At 41.6% G+C, this 25,399-nt stretch overlaps 1 protein-coding gene across 2 annotated transcripts in view; it reads left to right on the forward strand.

The window, feature by feature from the left end:
* The first annotated feature begins 1,816 nt into the window (after nt 1–1,816).
* Nucleotides 1,817–25,399, forward strand: part of DDX10 (DEAD-box helicase 10) — a 207,827-nt gene continuing 184,244 nt past the window's right edge. For both annotated transcript variants that reach the window (XM_064171186.1, XM_064171193.1), the window contains exons 1-9: nt 1,817–1,998; nt 7,627–7,687; nt 7,894–8,024; nt 8,975–9,133; nt 9,562–9,682; nt 11,193–11,382; nt 13,373–13,499; nt 15,762–15,924; nt 17,471–17,555. In XM_064171186.1, the coding sequence (XP_064027256.1) occupies nt 1,822–1,998; nt 7,627–7,687; nt 7,894–8,024; nt 8,975–9,133; nt 9,562–9,682; nt 11,193–11,382; nt 13,373–13,499; nt 15,762–15,924; nt 17,471–17,555 (1,214 nt within the window). In that variant the 5' untranslated portion in view covers nt 1,817–1,821. The remainder of the gene's footprint in view (nt 1,999–7,626; nt 7,688–7,893; nt 8,025–8,974; nt 9,134–9,561; nt 9,683–11,192; nt 11,383–13,372; nt 13,500–15,761; nt 15,925–17,470; nt 17,556–25,399) is intronic.

A 25,399-nucleotide genomic window follows, 5' to 3' on the forward strand; every position in this document is an offset into this window, starting at 1 on the left:
GTTTGTTTTTCTACTACAGGCAGACAGAAACTCTTAAAGCGGCAGTTGAGCCTTCCGTCAGTCTGATGGTGTCTGAGACCTTGTTTTATGTGTCTGGCTAACATGCTGTAATCGTGGGAAAGATGTGCCACCGGCAGAAGCACATCCTCCGGGGTGGAACAGCACCTCCTGCAGTTTTTCACAAGGTACTTCTGCAAAATGAACATTTTTATTTCAAGAATACAACCTTCACTATCCTTCCTTACTCATCTTAACAGCAAATAAACCCCTAGAGAAAACCATCGCATTCAAGTTGTACATGGGAGAAGAGATCTCACTGGGGAGACATTACTAGGAGACAGCCTGTAACCCTTGACTTTAGCTGGACAAACATACCTAAAAAGCAGCTGAGTTGGCTTATGATCAGACTGCCAGGTCTTTGAGCTCTGCTGTTATCAGGGTGCTCATGGATAGCAGTGTCGGCACTTTGTAGTTCCAGTTGTCCATCACTCCGAACTCTGGATGTGCAGTGGGCAGCAGGACTGAAGGACCATCATTTAATGGAGGTTGTCCCAGCCTTTCCTGAAATTAGGAACTTAATATATTTTAAAGGGAAAACAAACCTGTGATTACAGGTTTCCCTGATCTCAGGGAGGAGAGAAAACATCTTCACTCGACATACGTATGGCAAAAGTAGAGCTAATTAAGAGACACTCCCTTTTCCCTTGGCTTTCTGGAATTCCAAACCCTCACCAGAGACAGTAATTGTTTTGGGAGTCTTTCACTGTTCCCCTCATCAACTTGTTTACTTCCTTCTTATGACATTGCATGAATACGGTTGTAATTGTCTCCTGAGGTGGCACAGTAACTCTGCAGCCTTGTTCTGTCTTCAATCCTGTGCGCTGATCAAGTGCTCGAGCTGACTCAGCAGATTGTTTCTGACCTTGGAGCAGCTGCACAGCAATGCAGCCTCTCTCGGTAGGGAGGGGTTAAGAATCCAGGCACGTCAAGATACCATAACATGAATTTGCAGGGTGGTTAAGTGTCTCTTATAAAGACCACCCTGACACCACCCAGCGTTGAACAGCCCTGCCTGTTTGCAGTATCACAGTACCACCAAGGTTGGAAGAGACCTCACAGATCATCAAGTCCAACCCTTTACCACAGAGCTCAAGGCTAGACCATGGCACCAAGTGCCATGTCCAATCCTGCCTTGAACAGCTCCAGGGACGGCGACTCCACCTGTGACACTCTGCCAGCCCTTTGCATAGTTCATGGCTCTAAGCCAAGGTCATTAAGATCGACTACAACTGTACTGCGGTCAAAACACATCAAACCCAGCTGAAATCCAGCGTCTTCCCACTTTGTTTTTAGTTTCTGAATTCATAATTTCTCCCTGGTAACCAAACAGCAAAGAAAACATTAAAAAGACTTGTCACAGAAGTCTTCCTCCTGCTCCCCACACCGTACTGTGGAGGACAACATTCACATCAGTACTAACCACAGACTTCTATTAAGGCTTTATATATATATATATATGTATAAACTCTTCGGTTTATATATATAAAACTTCTCTTTATAACGTCCCTGCACACTCTGCATGCCGTGCCGAGAGCTCATTTTTGGTTAGATTACAGAAAGCATTGATTTTTCTTCAGCTCCCGTGCAACCTCTCCATGCCCCTTGCGCCGGCACCTCAGCAACCCGCCCGGGCCGGGTCAGGTCGAGTCGGGTCAGCCCCGCCTCTCCCGCGGCGGCGCGGCCGGTGACGCGCTCTGCCTGCGCCGCTCTCCGCGCCCGGCTCCGCCCCCGGCTGGCGTATGAGCCGCATGCGGGAGCAGCATGGGGCGGGATGGCGGCGGGCCGGCGGCCATGGACCCGGTGCGCAGCTTCGAGCGCTGGAAGAAGAAGTACACTCGTCGGACGCAGAAGCTGCGGTTGCAGAGGAAGGAGAGGAAGCGGCCTGAGTGGCAGGTGGAGCGGGAGGTCATCGGCCGCCTGGTGCAGCGCTACCCCGAGGTACGTCAGGGGTGGGCGGCTGGTGCTGCTGAGCCGGGAGGGGGACCCGGGGTCTTGGCAGTGGGGACAGGAGGACACCCGGCGGGCGGGCGGGCGTCTGTGTCGGGCCTGCGGGGGAGGGAAAAGTGGCTCCTTTCCTCGTGTGGGTTATGGAGGGCGGGGAGGAGGAGGGCTCTGTGGCCGAGAGGGGGCTTCTGCGCGGGGGTGAGGGGCACCTCTGGTTGGCGGGGCTTTTCCTCTGGCTGTCGGCCGTGCCTGTCGGTAGCAGGTTTGTTGGGTGCCGCTGCTCTGTGGCAGGCAGAAGGGGTTTCACCAAAATGAGAAAGGGAATCTGCCGTTTCTTTACCTTCTCCCTTCCGGACAGGAGAGGGAAGTAACGGCAGTGCCAGTAGTTCTGATGGAGGCGACTGTGGCAGCCGGGGTAGGGACACCCTCAGGAGAGGAGAATAACAGAATTGGTTTGGTTGGAAAAGACCTTTAAGGTCATCAACTGTCAACCTAAGACCACCATGGCCGTCGAGCCACATCCCCGTGTGCCATGCCCACACGGTTCTTGAACACCTCCAGGGACGTGTTTAACATTCTACCACCTCCCTGGGCAACCTGTTCCAATGCCTGATCACTTTTCCCATAAATAATTTTTTCATACTATCCAGTCTAAACTTTCCCCGGTACACCTTCCCAGGTGGCCAAGAGAGCCAGTGGCATCCTGGCCTGCATCAGGAATGGTGTGGTCAGCAGGAGCAGGGAGGTCATTCTGCCCCTGTACTCTGCACTGGTTAGACCACACCTTGAGTACTGTGTTCAGTTCTGGGCCCCCCAGTTTAGGAGGGACATTGAGATGCTTGAGCGTGTCCAGGGAAGGGCGCCGAGGCTGGTGAGAGGCCTTGAGCACAGCCCTACGAGGAGAGGCTGAGGGAGCTGGGATTGTTTACCCTGGAGAAGAGGAGGCTCAGGGGTGACCTCATTGCTGTCTACAACTACCTGAGGGGTGGTTGTAGCCAGGGGGAGGTTGCTCTCTTCTCTCAGGTGGCCAGCACCAGAATGAGAGGATACAGCCTCAAGCTACGCCAGGGGAAATTTAGGCTGGAGGTGAGGAGAAAGTTCTTCACTGAGAGAGTCATTGGACACTGGAATGGGCTGCCCGGGGAGGTGGTGGAGTCGCCGTCCCTTGGGCTGTTCAAGACAGGATTGGACGTGGCACTTGGTGCCATGGTCTAGCCTTGAGCTCTGTGGTAAAGGGTTGGACTTGATGATCTGTGAGGTCTCTTCCAACCCTGATGATACTGTGTGATACTGTGATACTGTAATTTCAGGCAATTTTTTCTTGTTCTGTCTCCTGGTGATGGGGAGAAGAGACCAACCCCAGCCTCATTACAACCTTCTATCATGCAGCTGCAGGGAGCGATGTGCCTTAGCCTCCTCTTTTCCAAGCTAAATCATCCCAGTTCCCTCTGCCACTCCTTTGTAAATCTTGTTCTCTAGACCCTTCGCCAGCTTTGTTGCCCTTCTCTGGACACACTCCAGCAACTCAATGCTGTTCTTGTAGTGAGGGGCCCAAAACTGAGCACACTGTTAGAGGTGTGTAGTGAGGAAGAGGCTGTTGAAGCAGATGGTGTGAATGATTGTAAACAGTGGCACTTGGCTGTTCTGACCAGGCAGCAGGGACATATTGTGGTTGGAGACGGGACACATTTGTCTCCATAGAAGAAGCACTGTGGACAAATGCCTCACTAGAAGAGTATGTTGTTTAACCTCAAGTCAGAAACTAGTGATTTGAATGCCACAGCCAGGGTCAGTGGTGTTGATTTTGCCACCTAGATACCTTTAAATTTGTCTGGGAGACGGTCAGCTTTTGAGCCATACTAATGAGTGAAAAGTGCTGTGATTGTGAATAATGGCTTAGATGTACTCTGCCTGTGGTGCTGTTCTATGTTCTGCCAACTTGTGCTGAATTTGCAGCAATGGCTGGGAAGGAGTATGGCAAGTCGTACTTGGTTATGCAGGTTATTACAGCTGATAGTAGAGACTTTTTGGTGGTTGTAACTTGATTGATCAGGAAATAGAAGAGTTGCAGAAGAAATACATCTGTTACTCTGAAGAGGTTGTGATAGCTCCTTTGGTTAAAATACAGCAAGTTAGTAGTCTGATGCTTTACTGATTTGGAAGCAAGTGGTATGCTTCTATAGATGGCCAAATGACTGTTTTGAATCACAGATTATTTATTGAGAAAACAAGGGTATAATTTGTTGTTTTATGATAAAATTAAATACAGTAACTACGTAAATGATTAATGCACCCTTACTTGCCATAAACCATATTCCCAGGCACCACATCTGAAAGGCTTTTACAGTATCACAGTATCATCAAGGTCGGAAGAGACCTCACAGATCATTAAGTCCAACCCTTTACCACAGAGCTCCAGGCTAGACCATGGCACCAAGTGCCACGTCCAATCTTGCCTTGAACAGCCCCAGGGACGTTGACTCCACCACCTCCCTGGGCAGCCCATTCCAGTGTCCAATGACTCTCTCAGTGAAGAACTTTCTCCTCACCTCCAGCCTAAATTTCCCCTGGCATAGCTTGAGGCTGTGTCCTCTCGGTCTGGCGCTGGCCACCTGAGAGAAGAGAGCAACCAACTCCTGGCCACAACCTCCCCTCAGGTAGTTGAGGACAGCAATAAGGTCATCCCTCAGCCTCTCCTTGTAGGGCTTGTGCATCCAGGGTTCTGCCACCTCCCTGGGCAGCCTATTCCAATGCCTGACTCGTTCTGTGAAAAGTTTTTTCCTAATGGCCTGTATAAACCTATACAGTTGCAGTTTGAGGCCATTCACCCTTGTTCTATCACTGTATACCTGTGAGAAGAGAGCAGCAGCAGTCTCTCTACAGCACCCTTTCATGTACTTGTAGACAGTGATGAGGTCTCCCCTCAGTCTCCTCCTCTTCAAACTAAACAGCCCCAGCTCCCTCAGTCACTCCTCATAAGATTTATTCTCTAGGCCCTTCACCAGCTTTGTTGCCCTCCTCTGCACTCGCTCCAGCACCTCAACATCCCTCTTGTAACAGGATGCCCAAAACTAAACACAGTACTCGAGGTGTGGCCTCACCAGAGCAATGCAATGGATTGCTTTGTATTTCTTTGTATTCAAACACAGACATGGAGATGTGTAGTGAAATTAATTTTTCATGTTGTCAGGCTCTAATAGTTGCTACATTTGATTATTGCATGCATTTACTTGATAACATCATATGCAAGTTAAGCTACTGTTGTAAACCTTAGAATACTATGGTAATACATCACTATTCTTTGCTCTCTTCTTTTGAAGTCCCAGTACTGGTCACTTAATATTCTCAGCAGTAGTCTTAAAGTGGATGACTTCAGGGGGTAGCTTTTCTTCTAATATGGTAGACGTGTGTATAAACTTAAGTAGGATGTTGCTTTTGTGAGCTGAAATGATATGTTAATGTCATTGACATACTGAGAGGAAGGAACAGGATCACCAGAATCATCAACAGGAGGAGATGCTGGCTTTTTGAAGTGGATTACAGCCTCTTCATCTGTGTGATGGTTTGGGTGTTACCCACCCCCCCACACCTTAGAAATCACCCAGACTAGACTCAGCCGCCTCTGGAAATTGAATGAAGCTTTTATATTTACAGCTTAGCACAATATACAAGCAGATATTTACAGTATATACAGAAATATACAAGGTAAAAGGTAATACAGAAACACAACTCCCCTCCCAGAAACCTGAGTCCCCAGGAGGGGCTCCCAACCGCCCTTGCACCTTCTCCCACCCCTCTCTACCTGACCCCAGATGTTGCCTTGTGCCCAAGGAAGAATGGAGGGTCGGCCAGGGGGATTAGGAAGCAGGTGGATTAATCAGGTTAGGTTAGAGAGAGAGAGAGAACTGCAGCTCAAAGCCCAGGCAGTGACCAAATGTCTTATCTGTGTTTTGATTTTTGCTTATACATTTCAGCAAGCCTATGAGTGAAGTAGACATCACCATTGTTTCTCTTTCAAAGCCTGTAATCTAGTTCTTCTCACCAAAACATTCTAGCTAGCTTCAGACTAGCACAATCTGTGAGCTGAATGACTCTGTTCATCTGTCCTTTGCTCTTTGTTGATCTTGATTCAGGGAAGATGATAGTAATGGCAAAAATTCTTAATTGCTTTGGAGGCAGCAAGAATGCTTGAAGTAGATTTATCTTGGGCATTTGCTTTGAGAGCTGAGATGTCAGAAATACACTGAAAAATTGTCTGGGAGGGCAACATCTCTTCCACTTGATGCTGCTTCTGCCTCTTTGTTCTCCCTATTAGGTCTCATGGGAAAAAATTGCTTTGCTCTCTGTCATACCAGGAGAGCGATTTAAAAGTAACTGTGTTCTTGAAGTGACTCATATAACCCCTGCTTTTTCATAGTGAGGTCAGTATTCATTTCTTCTCTATAGTTAGGGTACTATATCAGGATTGTGATGGGTGGATATGCAGTTCTCAGACTTTTTAGTTTGAGCAGTCCCCATTCTGATTTTCTACAGTAGTCTGTACCTCTATTCCTAGCCTTAAATACTTGGCATTCTATTTGAATGCAGTCCTGTTTCCCTGAAACACATAGTATACATTTGATATTTGTATTTAATTTTCTTTCATTATACATAGGTTTGTGTTTATACTGGCTTTGTAGTCTCCTCTGTCAATTGCTTCCATGCATATTTGCATTTATTTGCTGTTTATATGCCTGTGTGAATACGTATGGATACCTTTGTGTCACCAATGTACATGTCTGCATGTGCCTCCATTTCTGGGACATAGGGGATAATTCTGTGTCTTTGTTGAGCTTGGGACAGCAGTTAGGAATGGATAGTGGGAGCGTTTGTTTCTGTGTATTTGCAGAGGTTGAAAAGGGAGGCTGGTGTAGTGGTCAGGCTTATATCCATTAGAATTAAGACAGGGTAAATATATGTTTGTGTTAGCATAGTTTTGGGGACTCCTAGTCTCAACTCTTCTGAGGTTTTGTTGTCCTTTGGCTCTAAGAGTCTCCTGCCTGTGGACATACAGGTGTATGCCTACCTAGATTCCCATCTTCAGTTTGTCGTACCTCCTTTTCTGATCTCTAAAAAGATTTTCCATTTGATGTCCTGAATTCATTTTACTCTGGAGCTGGTTGCAGTAGTGGTGGGGATTATAAGGAGGTGCCATGTGCCTGGATCTTCAGGGGTCTCCAGTGAGTTCTGTATGAAGCAGGTCCTTTTGTAGGGACTAAGGACTTGGAAAGCTCTTTGGTAAGCTCCTGTCATCAGGATCACTTGCTGAGATGTCTAACATATAAGCTGTGGGTGAGTTAGGTCTTAATGTGCTTTTGTCATCTTGCATGTGGCATGGAATAGGAGCAGCATGGCTGTTGAAGGCAAGAATATCTACCTCGTCCTCCCTCACAGAGTGTATTGTCTATAATTGCCAGAGTGATAATGAGTACAGTGGATAAACCAGATGGAATTGAACAATAATGACCTCTTTCAGATCATACTAAAGTGCTATATATTTATGTTTACAGAAACTTAAGAGTGCTATTTAATGTCTCTGTAATGCTTAGATTATAAGCATTGATTAATCTTATTTTGTTTCAGATAAATCCAAGTGAAATTCAAAGATTTTCAGATTTTCCATTGTCAAAGAAAACCCTGAAAGGTGAGTTAAGTCTTCTTTGGAAAGCAGGTTGTGTAAAAATGAATCTGGACAGTTTTTTTGGTTTTAAATACAGTTTTAGATAAGTATTTCAATGCACAGTGTTTTTGAAATGGAAGAGTACATACCTGGGAAACACAACAGTAATTTTTTTTCCTTTCCTGTCCCCTCCTTCACACTCTCTTCTCTTTCTGCACTGCAAATACTAGGGTTGCAGGAAGCTCAGTATCGCATGGTAACAGAGATACAGAGGCAAACCATAGGTTTGGCTTTACAAGGCAAAGATGTGCTTGGAGCTGCAAAGACTGGATCAGGAAAAACCTTGGCTTTTATTGTCCCAGTAAGTAATTTACATCCTTCCGTTTGTAACTAAAGTAAGTTGTCCAGGAAGAATTTGATGTCATATATCTTAGGTTAATAGATCCGGAGAGAAAAGTTACAATTCAGCTGATCTAGATGTTCCAAGAAAGCCAAAATACTAATTTAATAAAGCTGTTTGAGGTTCTAAAAGAGGTATATTTTTGGCCTGAGGAGTATTCTGAGACATAGAAATTCTGTTTTGGTCCTTATGTTAGTAAGGCTGTGTGTGATTTAGGGAGGGCTTTGTTCTTCTCTCAGGAATGTGTTTTCCTGGTGCAACTCTAGTTGTCCAGTACTTTTAAAATCTGAAAACTAAATGTATGAAATAGTGAGGTGAAAATTCTCCTGATCCTTACACTTTTTTTTAGATGTGTTTTTGGCTCCTATAGAGTTTGCTTTTTACGGTAATGGTAAAGTAAAAAAAAATGTAGATTGCTGTAGCACCCCATATTGCTGTAGCACCCCATATTGCTGTAGCACCCCATATTGCTGTAGCACCCCATATTGCTGGACCTTCAGAATCGAAGCTGCAACAATTGAGTTTCTTTCAGTTGCTTGTTCTGTTTCTGGTTCCCACAACAGCTTTATTAGCAGGGAAGTTTCTTGTGTTTTTCTACATCTGATTTCTATTTTCATCTAAATGATTAGGGCTTCATTTCCAGAATTTAGCAGAGAAGGATTAATTGTGCAGTAAAATGCTTCTGATTTGCCACTCATTACTGCCTGATCGGTACTGAGGAAGCATCATTACCATTAGTTCAAACTGATTCATAGTCAAAGCGTGTGACCGATGTTTCTTCAAGTTGTTATTTTACAGTATGGTTCTATCTTTTTGTGTGACACTTTGTTACAAATTTATAGTATGTGTTTTCCCTCTGAGATTTTTATGAGATTATGGTGATTTCTTAAAAATAAATGATTTTTCCCTAGGCTTTGGAACTCCTGTATCGGCATCAGTGGACTTCAGCAGATGGCTTGGGAGTTCTGATAATATCACCCACCCGGGAGCTGGCCTATCAAACCTTCAAGGTTCTGCGTAAAGTTGGAAAGAATCATGAGTTCTCAGCTGGCCTCATCATTGGAGGAAAGGTATGTCCTTTCTTGGAGTTTGCTGTACAGAAGCATAAATGAACGTTAAATTAGATGCTGTTTCAGGAAGGAAATCTTGGGAATGAAAAGTCAGGGGAGAGAGTAATTAATGGGAATTTATAAATGACCCACACATTTTCTTCCTTTGGAGCTTTTGCATGGGTGTGGTCTTTCCACGTGACTGGATGGACCTTTCTGCCAAGCTTTCTGGGACTATCCTGTTAATTTAGATTATTTTGAAATACTTTTTGCTTAAGCCACAAGTGTGAGCATGTTGAAGAAATTGTGATGTTTCTGTAGAATGAGGAAAGGCTGGTCCTATACTGATTTTCCTCAGAGCTGTCAATAGGTTAAGGGGGCCAGATCATCTCTGGTACTGGGCTTGTAGTGTGAACGACTAGAGCTGAGCTAGTTTAACTTCTTTTCAGGATGTGAAAGAGGAGTCTGAAAGAATCCACAACATAAACATGCTAATTTGCACACCAGGACGGCTTCTGCAACACATGGATGAAACTTCTTATTTCTATGCATCTGATCTGCAACTGCTGAGTAAGCATTTTGAGTATTTTACTCAGAAATATTTTGTAACAGTTTGTAATTGCATGGAGCACTAAAAAATTTTCCTAGTCATGTTACATAGATGAAATGTTATGTGAGTCCATGTGTACAAATTCTGAACAGGAAACATGAAACTGCCTGTCTTGTGTGTGCTTTCTTTCAAAGTGATTGCTGAGCCTGCCTTGCTTAGGATAAGAACTGTGTGAGGTAGTAAGGAACCCAAAATCAAATGTCACGTGTCCACAGAAGGGCATTAAGGCTGGTGAGGGGGCTGGAGCATAAGCCCTACAAGGAGTGAAGGAGGTTGCTGGGATTGTTCAGCCTGGAGAAGGAGAGGCTTAGGGGAGACCTGCTTTCTACAACTACCTGAAGTGAGGCTGTAGCCGGGTCTCTTCTCCCAGGCACCCACTGACAGAACAAGAGGACACAGTCTCAAACTGCACAAGGGCAGGTTTAAGCTGGATATTGGGAAGAATCGCTTCACAGAAGGAGTGATTGGCCATTGGAACAGGCTGCATGGGGAGGTGGTGGAGTCACCATCCCTGGAGGTGTTTAAAAGGAAACTCGATGAGCCACTAAATGCCATGATTTAGTTAATTAGAAGGTGTTAGGTGATAGGTTGGACTCGATGATCTCAAAGGGCTTTTCTAGCCTGGTTAATTCTGTGATTCTTTGATTAATGCCCCATATAATCTTCTAGATTTCTCTTGGTTAACACTGACCTCTCCTTTCTGACTATGGCTGTTGTATTTTTCCTGACATGATAGTTGACTGTACGGAATAGCAATTACAAGTGTGTATTTCTAGAAAATGCCCTGCTTTGAATTTAAAGCCAGATTGCTGTTCCTTTCATTGTTTTGTTAGCATTCTTAACATTGCTTCTTTTCATCCTTTCAACTTGAATAAAAATTCCACTCAATTGAAAAAGTTTGCCTGCCTCTAAGATCTGTGCATAATCTTTAGCATAGCTTGAAGTAATTAAGAAGCTAATGAAGCTGCTAAAGTGTGAAATTATGCTTGCTACACTGAATACAATTCATGGCAGAATTGTATTAAACACGGGCCCTTTTCTTAAAGATTTGTCTTCTTATTACTCTGTTTATTCCCTGTGTTTCAATGATAAATTCACCTTGGGTAGAGGAGAGTCTGGTTTGCTCTGTCATTAATTGTATAGCTCTGCTTTTTATTCCATGCTCTTGTTTCAGTAACAGGAGAGGGATGTTTTAATTTGCAAGTTGCTGGACTGTTTACTTGAAATGCTGAATGCTTCAGCATGTGAAACTGAGGGCTGTAGTGCATAGATTATGGGAAATGCTATGACTTGCTGTTTTTCTAAAAGTGTATTTTATAGAGTACATGAATATCTGAAGAAAATTCTGTCATATGCAGTAATTAAGTTCACCTTAGCAGTTTAAGTAGGTGTGGATTTTAGTACCGTATGGATTTACTGTATGATTGTTATTGATTGTATGATTATTATCAATTCTGTCTCCCAATGCAGTTCTTGATGAAGCTGACAGAATTCTTGACATGGGGTTTGCTGATACAATGAATGCAATCATAGAAAATCTACCTAAGAAACGCCAGACCTTGCTTTTTTCTGCAACACAAACAAAATCCGTGAAGGACCTCGCAAGGCTGAGTCTGAAAGATCCCGAGTATGTCTGGGTTCATGAGAAAGCCAAATTCAGGTATGTTAGGATAAGTTTTTTTGTGGGGTGAAGGAGGAAGGGAAGGGAAGTGAGTGTTAAACAGACAGTGATCCTACTTAACTGCTTCTCTGACTGTTGATTCCCTGAATCAGAAGTTACCTTGTGCATCTTCCTCCTTCCCTCAAGCATCTGATCCTGTTGTATGCCTTCCTGAAAGCAAGGAATTTCCAGAAAGGAGCACTAGTTCTGACTGACTGATTCCTGGGAGGCTGAAGCTTCATGTCTCTTGTGGCCTCTCAGAAATCTTCTCGCACTGGAACTTTTTTCCCTCAGAAAGGTTTATAGCTTGGTTGGTGTAGTGTCCTGGGTGTAACAGCACTCACTTCTGAACTTCTTGGTTTCTTTGCCTCCTAGCATACATTCTGACTGTGCAGACCATCAGATGTTGCACACAGTTCTTATGTGGGCTGTCCCCCACTTGTCAGGTGCACAATGCTTAGATATTGAAAGGAGGGCATGTGGCATTAGTTCATTATAACAGACCTGCGCACATGAAATAGATTTCATGTCACACTGTATAAGTTGGACTGGAATGGAAGGCCCTTGCTAGAAATAAGTACATGGTCTGACAAGCTCAAAACATTTCATGTTGCTAAATGAAAAAATGTATACAGTGTTTTTGGCACAGTTTTTTGGAGACCTAGATGAACATTATTGACTATTTTGCATTTCTATGGTCTCAATCACCTGAGAGTCAAATGGCTTATGAACATATGTGATTCTTTGTCAGCTCTCCTATGAAATATGTGTATATTTCTGTGTGTAAAATGCAAGAGGCAAGTGGAGCACAGTGATAAAAATGACTTTCTTAAGAGCAAATGAGTAATTGTCAGCAAAATGAACAGCAGAACCAGTTTAAATCTTGAAGCGGTTTTAACTATTCAATTTGTTTCTTTATTATGCTGTAAATACCTTTTTTAAATTGGTAATATGATCAAAGGCATGACTGCCAGGAAAAAAAATATGTGCTTAATATCCACTTGGGAGAAGAGGATGTACAAACCTTGTATGGAGCCTTCATTTTGAGGACTGACTATACATATGTCTCACAGACCTCACATTTTTTGTGAAGTCTGTTTTAAAGTACATTTAATTCTTTGAAATACTTGGGAGGGAGTGCAATTAGATCATGAATCAACAAAAGAAAAGTGTTAATTTGATTTAGAATTTACTGCCTTGCTATGTAATAGGTTATTGCCTTCGGGAATCGGTTTCCTATGAAAGGCTTAGAAAATGAAAGGCACTGTGGTGTAATTAAATTGAATAGCAGAATAAAAACTGGAGGGAGTGCCTTGTAATTTCATCCTCGTGAGTGGTCACCTTTAGGGAAATGATTTTGAATACCTTTGGTCTGCTTAGAGTAAAGCAGAGAGGGACTGTAATAGATGGGCATTTAGATGGATTTCAAGGGCATATATGCCAAAGAATTCTTTTGGTTTTGTTTTAATTTTACTTTGTAAAGAATGAGAAAGTTGAGTTAAGATAGCAGTTCAGAGATTTACAAAGTCACTTTGCATGTCAGGATGTGATCAGTAGAAGTACATCAGTGCTTTTTTTTGTGTGTGCATGATTTTAACATTGCCTTAAGCAAAAATGATGCTCTAATAGGATTAATAGAAAAAACTATTTTAAGTCAAGGCAATTTGAATGTTGCTCCTTAGACATGGAAAGAGCAGTAAATGAATTTAGAAGTAGCGTCAAAAGTTGTCCACCTCTCCCCACTGGCTTTTGGTAAGGAAATTGATTTGTCTTTCAAGAGCATCTTTTTTCATGGAGCTGCCAAGACTTGTTCTCCAGACTGGGTGAACTTTTCAGCCTGACTCTTCTCATTTTTCTGAGTATTTGTCAGATACTCTTAAAAGAAAGGTCAGACATTGTGTGTCTCTATATTCTCTCTCTTCTTTTCTTTCTCATTCTAATGATTTGGGAACTAAGGTAATGTAAATATACTCTTGGGGTTTGTTTTCAGCACTCCAGCAACTTTGGATCAGAACTATGTTGTTTGTGAGCTTCAGCAAAAAGTGAACATGTTATATTCTTTCCTGAGAAGTCACTTGAAAAAGAAGACCATTGTGTTTTTTTCAAGCTGTAAAGAGGTATGGCTGTTCCACCCACTCCCTTGTATGTAGCATTTTACAACTTGAAAAATGAAGATGTTCAATAGATGTCTGGGTCCCAGGGATTTGATTCTGGACTAGTTTGCAACAGGGATTTGGGGGAGGACCCAAATTGCAGCTGCTCTTGTAAGCATGTCATTCAGGTCCTGGCTGCTGGGAAGGTCAGTGACCCAGGCTCAATGCAGAAAGATCCTGGAGGACCTCAGTGTACTCAGCTATTTTTGTGCTCTGCTGTTAAAATTGAGTGCTAGAAGTTATGTCACTAAGGTCAAGCTATTTTTCAGTTTTGTTTCATGATGCATTTCTTAGTTGGATTACAAAATGTATGAATAGTTGTACCTACTCTCTTTATGAGCTCTGAAATTACTGGTATGAAAGGTTTTAATTGTGAAATAGTGCAGGAAAGGGTTTTTCTTGTGGTTATATAGGAGGCAATCCTTCAGATATCTGCTGGGACTACTGATGTTATGTGTGTATGGTGTAAGTATTCCTATAACTTTTGAATGTATCAAGTGATTTACAACATACAGTGGTATAGTAGATACTCATTGCAGTTCTTCCACTTGTGCAGGAGGTTAGAAAAATTTAGTGGTTGGCTGGCAAGTATGGTGAGGTACTAGGCTTAGTTGCACAGGGATTCTCTGAGTTGCAGCTGTTCCCACAGTATACACTGTTTCTCTTACTGTTTTCTTTAAAAAAATAATAGATAGCTGCCTGCTATAAACCGGTTTTGCAATGTGGTACTGTATGTAAGAATACCTGAAGGGAATCTGTAGCCAGGTGGGGGTTGGTCTCTTCTCCCAGGCAACCAGCAATAGAACAAGGGGACGCAGTCTCAAGTTGTGCCAGGGGAAGTATAGGCTGGATGTTAGGAGGAAGTTCTTCCCAGAGAGAGTGATTGGCATTGGAATGGGCTGCCCAGGGAGGTGGTGGAGGCACCGTCCCTGGAGGTGTTCAAGAAAAGACTGGATGAGACACTTAGTGCCATGGTCTAGTTGACTGGCTAGGGCTGGGTGATAGATTGGACTGAATAATCTTGGATTTGATCATTGATTCTATGATTCCATGAATAAATAGACTGGGTTTATATGAGAAGTTGTTGATGCTTGGAATAACAAACCAAGATTTGAGTTACAAACATGGCACATTAAACTCCTCCAGTATTATCTAAAAGCAGTGCTTCTGATGGACTTCTGATTTTTCAGTCCCTTGCATACAGCCTGACTAGTAATGTCTCAAATCACTTTTGTAGTTAATTACTCTTTTAGTACCTGGGCATGTCATCCAAAGGGGCCTGGAGAGGTGGGCCCAGGTGAACCTCATGAGGTTCAACGAGAGCGAACGCAGGGTTCTGCACCTAGGCTGGAGCAATCCTCACTATGAATACAGACTGGGGGATGAGGTGATAGAAAGCATCCCTGAGAAAATGGACTTGGGGGTGCTGATGGGTGAGAAGCTGGATATGAGCAGTATGCACTTGCAGCCCAGAAGGCAAATCACATCCTGGGCTGCATGAAAAGATGCATTGCCAGCAGTTCCAGAGAGGTGATTCTGCCACTTTGCTCTTGTGAGACTTCACCTGGAGTACTGTGTCCAGTTCTGGAGCCCTCAGTATAGGAAGGACATGGACCTGATGGAGCGGGTCCAGAGGAGGGCCATGAACATTATTAGGGGGTTGGAGCACCTCTGCTATGAGGACAGGCTGATGGAGCTGATGTTGTTCATCCTGGAGAAGAGGAGGCTCTGAGGAAACCTAGTAGTACCTGAGAGTGGCCTGCAAGGAGGATGGAGAGAGACTGTTTACAAAAGCCTGTGGTGATAGGAAAAGGAGCAATGGCTTCAAACTAGAGAAGAGAGATTTAGATTGGGTATGAGGAACAGGCTCTTTGCTATGAGGGTGGTGTGGAACACTGGAACAGGTTGCCCAGGGAGATTGTCGGGCCCCATCCCTGGAGACATTCAAGGTGAGGCTCAACAGGACTCTGGGCAACCTGATATACTTGAGGGTGCCCCTGCTGACTGCAGGGGGGGTTAGACTAGATGACCTTCGAGGTCCATTCCAACCCAAACCATTCTCTGGTTCTATGTGACAAAGTCTCAAAATACCATCTCCTATCTCTGCTGTGGAAAAAAAGTGTATTTGATGTGCTACTGGATATGATCTTAACAAGTTTTACACTGACTGGTAAGGTTTGTGGGGTTTATTTTAGTTAAATTTTTTTCCCCTGCGTTGTTGTGTAGGTCCAGTATCTGTTCAGAGTGTTCTGTAAGCTTCAGCCTGGTCTCACTGTACTGGCACTTCATGGCAAGCAGCATCAGATGAAGAGAATGGAAGTCTACACTTGTTTTGTTCGGAAAAAGGCAGCAGTACTTTTTGCTACAGATATTGCAGCTCGTGGCCTGGGTATGTAATCACAGAAGCAGTTCACTAAGAGATGGTCTCACCTTACTGAGTTTTTATCAGCCTTTATGTTCTCAAGACCAGCCTGATATTTTTGAAATAAAGCTGTAGTTTGCTTAAGACCTCATTAGGGTATCTCAGGAGAGACAGGCTCCTTAAAGTTCTGCTGTTTCTTTACTGAAGATACCCACTTCATTTTTGCTTATTTTGCGTTCTTGTCCCAGAAAGACTTAACGTTGTCACTAGTTTTGTAATGGCATTTGTTAGTGAGGTAGTCACTGGAAGCTGGTTATTTATTTACAAAACTCTATAGACAATCTAGTTTTCCTCACCACATTCTGGGACAAATATCTGGATTGAGAGAAAGTCAAAGCAGTGATGTATTTGCTTACTATACACCATAAGGTGAGATTTTGGCATTTTAAAAGTATTTCTTGTATGCCTTTATGCTAGGAGTTATTCCAAAGGATATGAAAAATTTGTGACCTGGTAGTATGTAGAAATGACAGCCTAAACAGATTTTAATGTCTGAACTATAGTTCAGACTGTGTTCCCAAGTAGGCAGAAAAGTAGAGGAGAGAAAAAGCAAGAATATTTATGGAACCTGTTCTGGCTCAGGTGTCTTTCCTCTGGTCATTACCTGCCCAATTACGACTTACAACTTTATATTTTGGCCATTTTTCTTTTAGTACTTGGAGGAATTTAGGTATGACACAATACTGTTTTCAGAAGTCTGCTTGTTCTTTCAGACAGCAAACTCGTATTGTCCAAATTGTAAGGTTTTGTCAGCATTCTGCAAAAGGAAGGAGGGTGTTTTAAAAGCTGGATGCCGGAATGAAAACTGTTTATCATACCTTCTACACTGCTAACATCTCGCTAGGAAGGATCTAATGTGTGTATGATTGTTCAGGTTTAGAGTGCAGATGTAATTGTGTAATACAGTGCAGCTATAGGCTTGGTCAGCAAGTAACACGAACTGACTCTAATGCAAAATGTATTGCTGTTGGGTCAAGAGGAGCTGTTGGAAAATGCTTATTAATGATATTCATATTCGACATTGACTTCTTTGTCAGGCTTAGCCACTCCCTCCTGTCTTTGAGAGAGACTGTGATATTTCTAATGTGGATAGCTGAAGTAGTGTCATCTTGTCACAGCTAACTTTAAACCATGGTGGTGTGGGATATTGATGCTGTATTTGAAAAGCAGGTCAGATAGTGTCATTTAATTACTAAATGTGGTGGTGTTTTATCATCTGTGTGACACAAAGCATGTCTGTTCTTGTCAAGTGTGGAATTATATTCCACTCAGTGTGCTGTCATAATTTAGGAAATGAATACACCGTTCATTTTAGCTGTCTGTGATGAAGAGAATGATTGTTTATGATATGCTAATACACCCAGTTAATTGTATTTTGCACCCAATGTCTACAAATTTGTCTAAATGACAATTCTTACAGGAACTAATGCCACAGAATTATATGTTTGCTCATGATTTGGAGGATTTGAGTACAAGAAGTTTAAAATTTTTACTTCTTTTTTTCTTTACACAGATTTTCCAGCAGTGAACTGGGTCATTCAGTATGACTGTCCAGAAGATGCAAACACATACATCCACAGAGTTGGAAGAACAGCTAGGTTGGTTTTCACTTTTCATTAAAATATTAATGTTTAAAACTAGATCACTGTAGAGACAGATAGTTGGCTAGGGACTCACTTGAAAAAAAAGGCAGCAAGATTTAAATTGGAAAGAAGGAAAAAAAGTTATTATCACCAAAAGGAACCTTTTGATTATTTAAGAGTAATGGTTTGACTTAATCATTTCTTAGTAAGCTTCAAACACTCCTTACAGCAGACAGAAAAAGTACTCCCAGTTTAATCTGATCATGGAAGATTAATAGCAAAGAAGCAAAAATCTCCCTTTGTGCTTGGCAAAAGGCAAAGGCTTTAAGCTTGTTTTGCCACTGCCATTTATAGATAAATAAGGCTTTAGTCCCTGGATGCAATTCTTCGGAGTCATTGAAGACTCTTCAAAAGAATGGAAATGTTTTTCCTTTAATTTGTAGGAGAAAGGAAGCAAATGGTGTTAATTACAGGTAAAGTTTTTAATGTTCTGAAGTTTTTGTAGAAACATACTCTTAAGGGTAGCTTCAGTTAAGATATGTGGTTAAGCCTCTGTAATGGAAGGTACCCAAATACAACCTGGTCCTTGATCTCTGAAGTAGTTTTTTAAAAGAAAGAGGAACTATTATTGTGTAGATCCAAAAGTTTATGCAATGATCTGAAGGACAAAATGTAAGACCTGGCATTATATCTTGTATGTAACTTAATCTGTTCGTAGTATGGTTTGCAGTACAGGCAGTTGTCAAACTTAATGACAGATTAGTTGCTTAGAGTAGGGCTTCAGCACTCTGAACTATAGGAATTTGAAACTGGTCTTCCTAGAGCAGATGGTATTAAATATTGGTGGCAGTAGTAGGAGTGTGTGCTTCTCTTTCCATTCTGTAAAAGTTCTAGCCACGTTTGCTTTGTAGTTGGTAACATTTCTGCCCCATGCTGTCCTATATTCTCCATTTTTCTGTCTACTTGTTATAAAAGAATAATATTTTTTAAGATGTTTTATTTTTTTTCATGACTATCTTATCATAGAAGGGAATCAGTGAATCATAGAGTCGTGCAGGTTGAAAAAGACTCCCCAAGGTCATTGAGTCCAACCATTCACCTAACACCATTATGGTGGACACACTCCACTATCTTAATCTCCTTCTTGTAGTGAGTGGCCTAAAACTGAACACAGTACTCAAGGTGCACAGTACTCACTCCTGCCAAGTAAAGGGGCATGATCACTCCTCTACTGCTGGCCACACTATTCCTGATACAGGCTGGGATGCTGTTGACCTTCTTGGCCCCCTGAGAACTCTGATTTCTCATGCTTGTATGGCTGGCAACCATCACCCCTGGTCCTTTTCTGCTGGGCAGCTTTCTTAGCCACTCTCCCCTAAACTTGTAGTGTTGCATGGTGCTGGTGTGATCCAAGTGCAGGAGCCAGCACTTGGCTTGTTAAACCTCGTACAACTGACCTCAGTCCAAGGATACAGCCTATCCAGATCCCTCTGCAGAGCATTTGTACCCTCAAGCAGATCAATGCTTCCACCCAGTTTGTGAGGTTTGCAAAGTTACTGAGAATGCACTCAATGCCATCATCCAGATAACTGGTAAAGATATTAAACAAGACTGGGCTCAGTACTGAGCCCTAGGGAACACCACTTGTGACAGGCTGCCGCCTGGATTTAAATCCATTCACTACTGCTCTGTGCTCAGCCATGCAGACAGTTTTTAACCCAGGGAAGTGTCCATCCATCCAAGCCATAAGCAGGCAGTTTCTCCAGGTAAACAACGTCCACGGCCTTTCCCTTAGCCACTACACAGGTCACCTTGGCGTAGAGGATCAGGTTTGTCAAGCAGGATATGAACCCGTGCTAACTGGGCCAGATCACCTGGTTGCCCTGAACATGCTGCATAAAAGCACTCAAGATGATCTGCTCCATTACCTTCCCAGGCACCAAGGTCAGACTGACAGGTCTGTAGTTCCCCAGGTCCTCCTTCCAGCCCTTCTTGTACATGAGTGTCATGTTTACCAGTCTTAAATGAGTTGTGTTTGCTATATAAAATCAGCTAAACCAGGTACCTGATTGTGTAAATGAAAATCTAAGTATGATCTCATGCATGCTTGGTGAGAAACAAGCATATAGGCTAAGTTAGAATTCTGGAGTTTTGTTTTTGTTTTGTTGAGTTTTTCTTTGGTTGATTGTTGTGGGTTTTTTTTGGTGTTCTGGTTTGTTGGTTTGTTGGTTTTTTTGTTTGTTTTTTTGGATGTATTTCCCCCCCCTCTGTTTTTTCTTTGATCCTGTGTGGCTTCCACAGAAGATTTGTAGGGTTTTTTTTTCTTCTTTTATGGCATACTGTCATCATGGGAGGGAAAAACAAAGTGTTTGGCACATTTTTTTAAACTGACAGTTTGCAGGTGGCTTGTTTAGCTCTTTTTGAGCCACATCACTGAGTCAAAGCACCTTCATAGCATCACAGATTGGTTTGGGTTGGAAGGGACTGGTGTGGTTTTTTTGTGAGAGCTCTGAAAGTCCAAACCCCCTGCAGTGAGCAGGGACATTCTCTTCCTTGAGTTGTAGTTCTCAGGCCTTTTCCTGTTTCTCATTAGACACTGAGAAGAGCAATTTTAAGTAGATTTAGAGATGGGAAGCAGCTACATAAAGATAGGTAACTCTCGTTTTCCCTAGTGCCCTGACACAAGATTGTTAGCCTTGTAACCTTAAGTGCTTGTCTTCAGGAACTTCTTAAATACAACCTTCTGTGGTTGCTTGAGTGATGGATTTAAACAGAAGATTGAGGCAGAAGGGTGTGCTGTGCTGAATGCCTGCCCCTCGTTTCCTAAGGCTGTTGTTTACATTTCCATTTATGTTCATTTTTCAGTTATCAGACTTTGCTGAAATTGGGAGCACATTTAAGCAAGGGTGGTGAATGGTATTGACAGTGATTTTCTTCTGTAGGAAGAGCTTTATGGGTACTTTGTTTCTTAATCTTGTGCAAAGATCCAGGAAGATTCTACCTATATTGGTCTTTCATTTTGGAGAAACATACAGACTCTCTGTCCTTTAAAGTAAACCAGACCTGGAATGTGAACTTAATGGCATGAAATAAGTCTTTTACAGTACAATGATGGAGATATCTAGAGTTGTAAGTAACTAAGCACTAAGTAAATATGCTGAATGCAGTTTTGGATGTGGATACTTGAGAATGTACTTACCTGTGGAAGTGTTAATTAGGAACCTTCACTTGGTTTTGGTAGCTGCAACTGGTATGAGAAGCTTCTGTTTCTTTCAGAAACTTGATAAAAATGAGCTGATTGCAGTTTAGCAGTCCTCATTAATGAGGTTAGAGATAATTACAAATTTTCATGGGTTATGAGAGTGTGTAACTGCACAGAATGAAAGCTAAATTGAATATCCCAGCTAATTAAGAGACTGTGTTAAACTGTAATTAAAGCTGGGATGCCAAATACTGTTTACTTTTGAAATAAAATTATTTTGTGATACAAAAGTAAATATGAAAATGAAGAGAGAAATGAATTTGGAGATGGGGCTGAAAAACCTGGGGCTAGCAATTGTGAATGTGTTCTCACTTCTGTTCTACAGTTTAGCAAAGCCTTATCTAAGATCATAGAATCAGCCAGGTTGGAAGAGACCTCCAAGATCATCCAGTCCAACCTATCACCCAGCCCTATCCACTCAACTAGACCATGGCACTAAGTGCCTCAGCCAGGCTTTTCTTGAAGACCTCAAGGGACAGTGCCTCCACCACCTCCCTGGGCAGCCCATTCCAATGGCAAATCACTCTTTCTGGGAAGAACTTCCTCCTAACATCCAGCCTATACCTACTATTTTTTATTTCGAATTACTTTTATTTTAAATGCTTAAGGCCACCAAGTTCCCTAAGTAGCATTTTACTTGCATTTTGTCATGCTGTAAAACATAAATTGCAACTCCTGCATTTCTGATTTACAGTAAAGTAATATGATGAAAACCTGGGTGTTGTCCAGTAATGCTTTTAGTTTATAGTAGAATTGGCACATCTTGAGGGTTTTTTTGGCTATCTTTTTGTCACACAGTCTCTTAGAAAAGCCTGTAATTTAAAATACTAGATCACAAATGTTTTCCTTTGGGTTTTAGTTTGAAAAATTCTATGTAAATATGAGCTACTTGTAGCAATTTGCTACAAAGCTGATTTATTCTGGCTTTTAATTTCTGTTAATATCTTCTGTAGACTACAAAGCCTGCAGTTCCAAATATTCTGATCACTTTTGTGAAACAAGTTACAGTGCCACTAGGGGACAGCAGAAGATAATAATTGGTGAAGCACACTGACACTTCTTTTTCCAACTCTCTTTCCAAACCTAACTTGTAAGTTGTATGACATGAAAAAAAATACCAAGTTGTTTTTCTTTCATTCCTAAGTGCACTGATGAGTAGAAAAGTCTGTTTTATCTTTCTGTTCACACTTAATTATCTTGTATTTTGGATGTGCCTATGCCCTCACCCATCTCAGTAGTTAATTTCTTTCTTTCCTATTATGATATTCCTCCCTCTGCTCCATATTCTTTTTCTTTCTTTTTTTTTTCTCCTTCCTTCCCTTTCAGAGGAAACTTAAAAACCTAAAGTTTAGTGAACTTCAGTTATTTTTTTGTCAGGAGTCGCATTCCACCGACAGTGGGATGTTAAACAGAGTAATTCTTATTGCTCTGCAGCTTTTGTTTGTGCTCTGTCCAGAATTGTATGCAGGCTTTAAATCTGACTCGAGCTCAGACTTCTTATGCTATTTAATCAAGGACAGTTGGTTAGATTTCTCAGGTGCTGAAACTGACCTAGGAAAGTCACTGTAATGTTGCTATCATCATTAAATGTAGTGTGCATACAGACATGCATATTCTGCCTAGCTCTACACACTTTTTTTTTTCCTTTTGGTAAATTATATTCTGAAAACAAATGGAATTATAAAAGTCCATCTTCTCTAAAGCAGGATATGCTATTACTTACCATCTTTGTACCTGCTGGTATGATGATTAGAGCCAAGAATTATGAGGAAAGACTTAGAAAGATCAGTGGTTGAGGGGACTTTTTAATGAATTGTGAATGCTGAACAATATAACACACATCAGATTTTCAAAAGGTGGAAGGGGTAGGTCATGTAATGATCTTCTTCTGTCATGAAGTAAGATGCTTTGAAGCATACTCATTTGGGCTCTCCTTAAATAATTGGACATTATATGTGTGAAAGTGAGACTAATGAGCCTTTAAGCCTTTAGACTAATCCTTTAAAGTGGCAATAAAGCATTGAAAAATGTGAGCAACTTAATGGAACCTTTTTCCAGTGAGGGAAGCTTGATCTGCCTGCCTGTCTGTCTTGTCTCCCTGCCTGCCTGTCCCTCTGTCTTCGCAAAATACATGTCTTGTATCCTGATTAAACAGCACAGTCAAGATGGAAGATTATCATTTGATATTATTTTTACTTTTCAGACCCATCGAAGCGTATTTACTGATGTTTCTTTAAATGCAGTATTTAGAACATCTCATATGTTGCAGCCAAGTCATCATCCTGACACAAGCAAAAATAGCTGCTATTGGTGTTCACAAGAAGTTGTTGACACCACATATTTGGCTTGCAATTCACATTATTAAATTCTCTAAAATTAAACATTGTGCTCTTATTCTGACAGTGGCCTGTGATGTAGTCATACCGATTGGCCCTGTCTTACCCATTAGAGTTCTCTTCATAATGGTGTGCTATGAATGTTCCAGTACACTGAAATAATAAGTGGCAAAGGTTATTACCTGCTGACAGGAAGCTTATCTTGTAAACTATAATAAATAAATAAGCACATGCATTTTAATTTAGTGGAGTGGACACAGCTGCTGGAGAAAATGGATTGCTTACAGTCTGGGCTGGAGGACCCAACAACCTCCCAAGGCCTTTGGAATTCAATTTATTCTGAGACTAGCATGATAAGGTTGGCGAGGCACAGTTTGTTCTTGTTCATTATTTGTTGTGACTAAGTCTGTCTGTCCAACAAGGACACCTAGGCAGTATGACAGAATGGAGGGGATTATGGGTGGTGGTATAAATAGAATACGATTGCATTGTTCTGAGAGCTTGGCAATATATGTGAATATGCTACTGTCCAGAGGGAAGGAAAAGGATATAAAGTTATCAGAGGATAAAAAGTAACCACAAAATAACCCCCAAATTAAACAAATCCTGAAGCAGTCTCTTGATTTCATAACAAGATCTACTGATAAGTTTTTAAGATACAGAACTAGAGGTCTGTGCGATGGAGAAATAGAAAGGAACAGAGCATTACAAGTGACCTAAAGGACAAACCAAAAAATTAAGCCAGTTCATTTTTGTTGTTTATTTAAATGCTCCATGGGATGTTGGCCTGTTTACAACCGTGGGAAAGAGGTCTTCTCCCTGACTGAACAGAGGCATCGGTGGCGTTTGCTCAGCTGTGAATAACAAGTACCCTTTGGGGTCTGTTTGGGTCTATTGTTGGGTTGCTTCGGGAGGTCTTGCTGTTGATGATACAGCACAGTTTCCATTAGCACTGCACACAGGTTTGTTGTTTTGAAGAAAAATACCTATTACAGCAAGAGATCATTGATCATGTAAATGGGATAGAAATGCCAATATTCCTGGATTTGGTTTTGTGCTTATTTGTCAATAAAATAGAGTAAAACATTACTGTGTTAGGGAAGAAAACCCAGCAGCCTAGAAAGTGTGATAAACAGTACATTGAACTCTTTGTGCTCCTGGGCTTGAAGAAATAATATTTTCTTGGTTTGATGCTTAGATTTCATGCTCATGTCAGAAGACTTGGAAGGTAGGAGAATTGGAATCAAAAGTGTTCTCTGAACTGATGCTAATATGAGAGACCTAAAGCCGTTGAAGAACTATATTTAAAAATGGTAGCTTATATAATCAGATGTAATAGTTAAATTCTAAACCAAAACTATGAATGCTTGTATTTCTGTGAAAGGCCTTAAGAGCAGGTACAGGTATTAGTTTCTCTTTGTTGAAGGATGATGTGTGAGTGAACAAATTTATTTGTATACGTATCAGATTAAAAATATTAGGTCTTCTCAGACTACAACTGTCTGTTTTGGATATAGATGTGTCCTATTGTTCCTTTATTTTACAAAGAAAGCAACACAGACAAATGTGTTTTAATTATTTTATCAAGAAATAGGAAATGATTTTAAACTATCATGCTAGAAATAATAGAATTTGCCTCACTGTAGATTTTTTCCCAGCCCATATTATATGAAGCATGATTGTTACATTACCTTTTAGCTAACCTATAGATTGGGAAGTCACTATTTGTACCCTAGCTTCTGAAAACTAAATGTGTATTTGTGTACCTGGATGGAATTCTGTCTTTTCACATACTATTTTCAAAAGCTGAAGAGCTGTGCCACATCATTTTCCCCCCCAGTCTCAACTGCAGTAGTGTGTAGATTAACAAATACCTTTATAATTTAGTTGTATTTTTTCAGTCTTCAGAGGAGTAAATCTTGGCTTTGGAAGGAGGAATCTGTGTTGCTTTTGGAATTTTGCTAGTGAACAATGGTCTTGTTCTAGATTCTTCATGTAATCTAAAATGGAATGTAGAGGTGTAAAGTGCATTATTCTGGCAAAATCCAGTGTCCCAGAATATTGATATCCTGAGACTGGCATGAATGGTTCGCAGTGAATAAACGGTTGCCCTATACAGTGAATAATTTGGGTCCACATTGAAAGTAACTATTAAATAATTTAGTATTAATAGTTTGACAACCTTGTATGATGAGTGTTACAGTTTTAAGACTAGAGTCTTAATTGTAAATAAAAGTTTTTTTAGAGATTTTCAAAGAGTC

The sequence above is a fragment of the Pogoniulus pusillus genome, chromosome 3, assembly GCF_015220805.1.
Source record: "Pogoniulus pusillus isolate bPogPus1 chromosome 3, bPogPus1.pri, whole genome shotgun sequence".
In the NCBI taxonomy this organism is placed as follows: domain Eukaryota; kingdom Metazoa; phylum Chordata; class Aves; order Piciformes; family Lybiidae; genus Pogoniulus; species Pogoniulus pusillus.